General features: G+C 43.7%; 1 protein-coding gene across 1 annotated transcript; it reads left to right on the top strand.

Moving 5' to 3' along the window:
- Nucleotides 1-375: 375 nt before the first annotated feature.
- Nucleotides 376-1433, top strand: SARC_11583 (hypothetical protein). Its single transcript, XM_014294329.1, has 2 exons — nt 376-508; nt 1215-1433. The coding sequence occupies exons 1-2, from the start codon at nt 460-462 to the stop codon at nt 1361-1363; spliced, it is 198 nt and encodes a 65-aa protein (XP_014149804.1). The 5' UTR covers nt 376-459; the 3' UTR covers nt 1364-1433.
- Nucleotides 1434-1576: the final 143 nt, after the last annotated feature.

The following is a 1576-nucleotide window of genomic DNA, read 5'->3' as shown; positions in this document are numbered from 1 at the left end:
TTGGTCCACGTATAGTCGTGTGTGTATGATGGTGTCGTTCAATTGAATATTCATATGTCATTCCATTGAACGCGGAGACGATCGTCTTAATCCGTTGTCCTTTACTGTTTGTTTGCGCACCACAGTCTTTGCGTTTCCTGACGTCACCTGAGTTCAAGCTTTCACCCGGTTCCGCCCAGTACCACATGTATATATCGGCTACGTATTGGGCTTAACGTATTCATCTACACGACATAGGCCATACAAAACGGTTGAACACGTTTGTACGCGTGCCACAACTATCATTGTTGGTTACTGTTTCCCATGCACAACACGCACACACGAACTACACCGTTCTCTGCCGATTCAATCATTATTTGCTACCGAACTTTGGGCCACGCGTGCACAGGATCGGCTGTAAGGCAGTTGCAGTGTAACTATAGAGGGCTCAAGTACAAAGCACAACCATGGACTTTAGATATGTTGAATGTGGACACGGGCGACTGGGTGAACGTCTGGAAGAACGATGGTGAGTGAGTGTGGGTGGGTGGGTGAGTGAGTGAGTAAGTGTATATATATATATATATATATATATATGTGTGTGTGTGTCATTGAGCGAGTGTTCGTATGCATTGTGTATCGTATGTGTTGTGTGGTGCCTTCAGCGCTGCCTGATTCTGCACTATGCTGTCTGTGCTAAACCCTTAACCCTAAACCCTCCACACCTTCGTTTTCTATTGATTATTTTGGCTTGTGTTCGGGTGTATTATAAAATGGCTTGGCGCGAGTGCAGTGGCGTACCTGTAGCTCCCCGCACTATACCCTTTCGTAAATCTCTAGTACATATCACTGAACTCAAACCCTATACTCTATCGTAACTCTCTAGTACATATCACTGAACTCAAACCCTATACCCTATCGTTTCGGTCTCCTATTGCATGCGGTAGTAGCACTGTCTATCTGTGGGGCTAACTGTGGACTCACATCGAAGTACGTAGCATGGCAGTGGTTGTTCCCCAGGCTACGGCACAAGCATATATGTTTCAGGGTTTAGGGTTTAATCTAAACCCTTGAACCCTAAAGCATACATCACTGATCTACTGTGAGCACATCACAACCCTTCGAGTGCACAGTGCATAGGGTTTTTCTAATAAATATGTATATATTTATATATATATATATATATATACTGGCCTGACTCACAATTAACACTCCTCCTTTGATTGCGCCTGTAGACGTCACTTCATGGCAGTGGTCGTCCAATACCGTGGATGTAGCAAATGGGCCGTATGTGAGTGACGGGGAAGCACGTGTGCGGTGGTCGACTACAAACAACAAGGATGCGGCACAGCTGGACTATCTCGCACTCAAGACATCGCAGTAAAAAAAACAAATCTTATAACAACTAATAACTGTAAAAGACATGGCTGTAAATAAACAAATCGTATAACAACTGATAACTGTGAATTTTAAACTACCGGTGGTTGTAAATCAATAAAAGTCTTTCAACAACTGGTGACTTGCAGGTGATGATTGGTATCGCTCGTGTATGCTCGAATAGGTTGCACCTCTCGAGCATTATGATTTTTGAAATACA

Source organism: Sphaeroforma arctica (assembly GCF_001186125.1).
Source record: "Sphaeroforma arctica JP610 unplaced genomic scaffold supercont1.1768, whole genome shotgun sequence".
Classification (NCBI taxonomy): Eukaryota; class Ichthyosporea; order Ichthyophonida; genus Sphaeroforma; species Sphaeroforma arctica.
Note: the sequence above shows the minus strand (reverse complement) of the source record. Positions and strands in the feature narration are given on the sequence as shown.

Coding starts and splice junctions, on each gene's coding strand:
- SARC_11583 (XM_014294329.1), top strand. CDS start 460: ATGTTGAATGTGGACACGGGCGACTGGGTGAACGTCTGGAAGAACGAT. Junction 509..1,214: donor GAACGTCTGGAAGAACGATG/GTGAGTGAGTGT, acceptor TTGCGCCTGTAG/ACGTCACTTCATGGCAGTGG.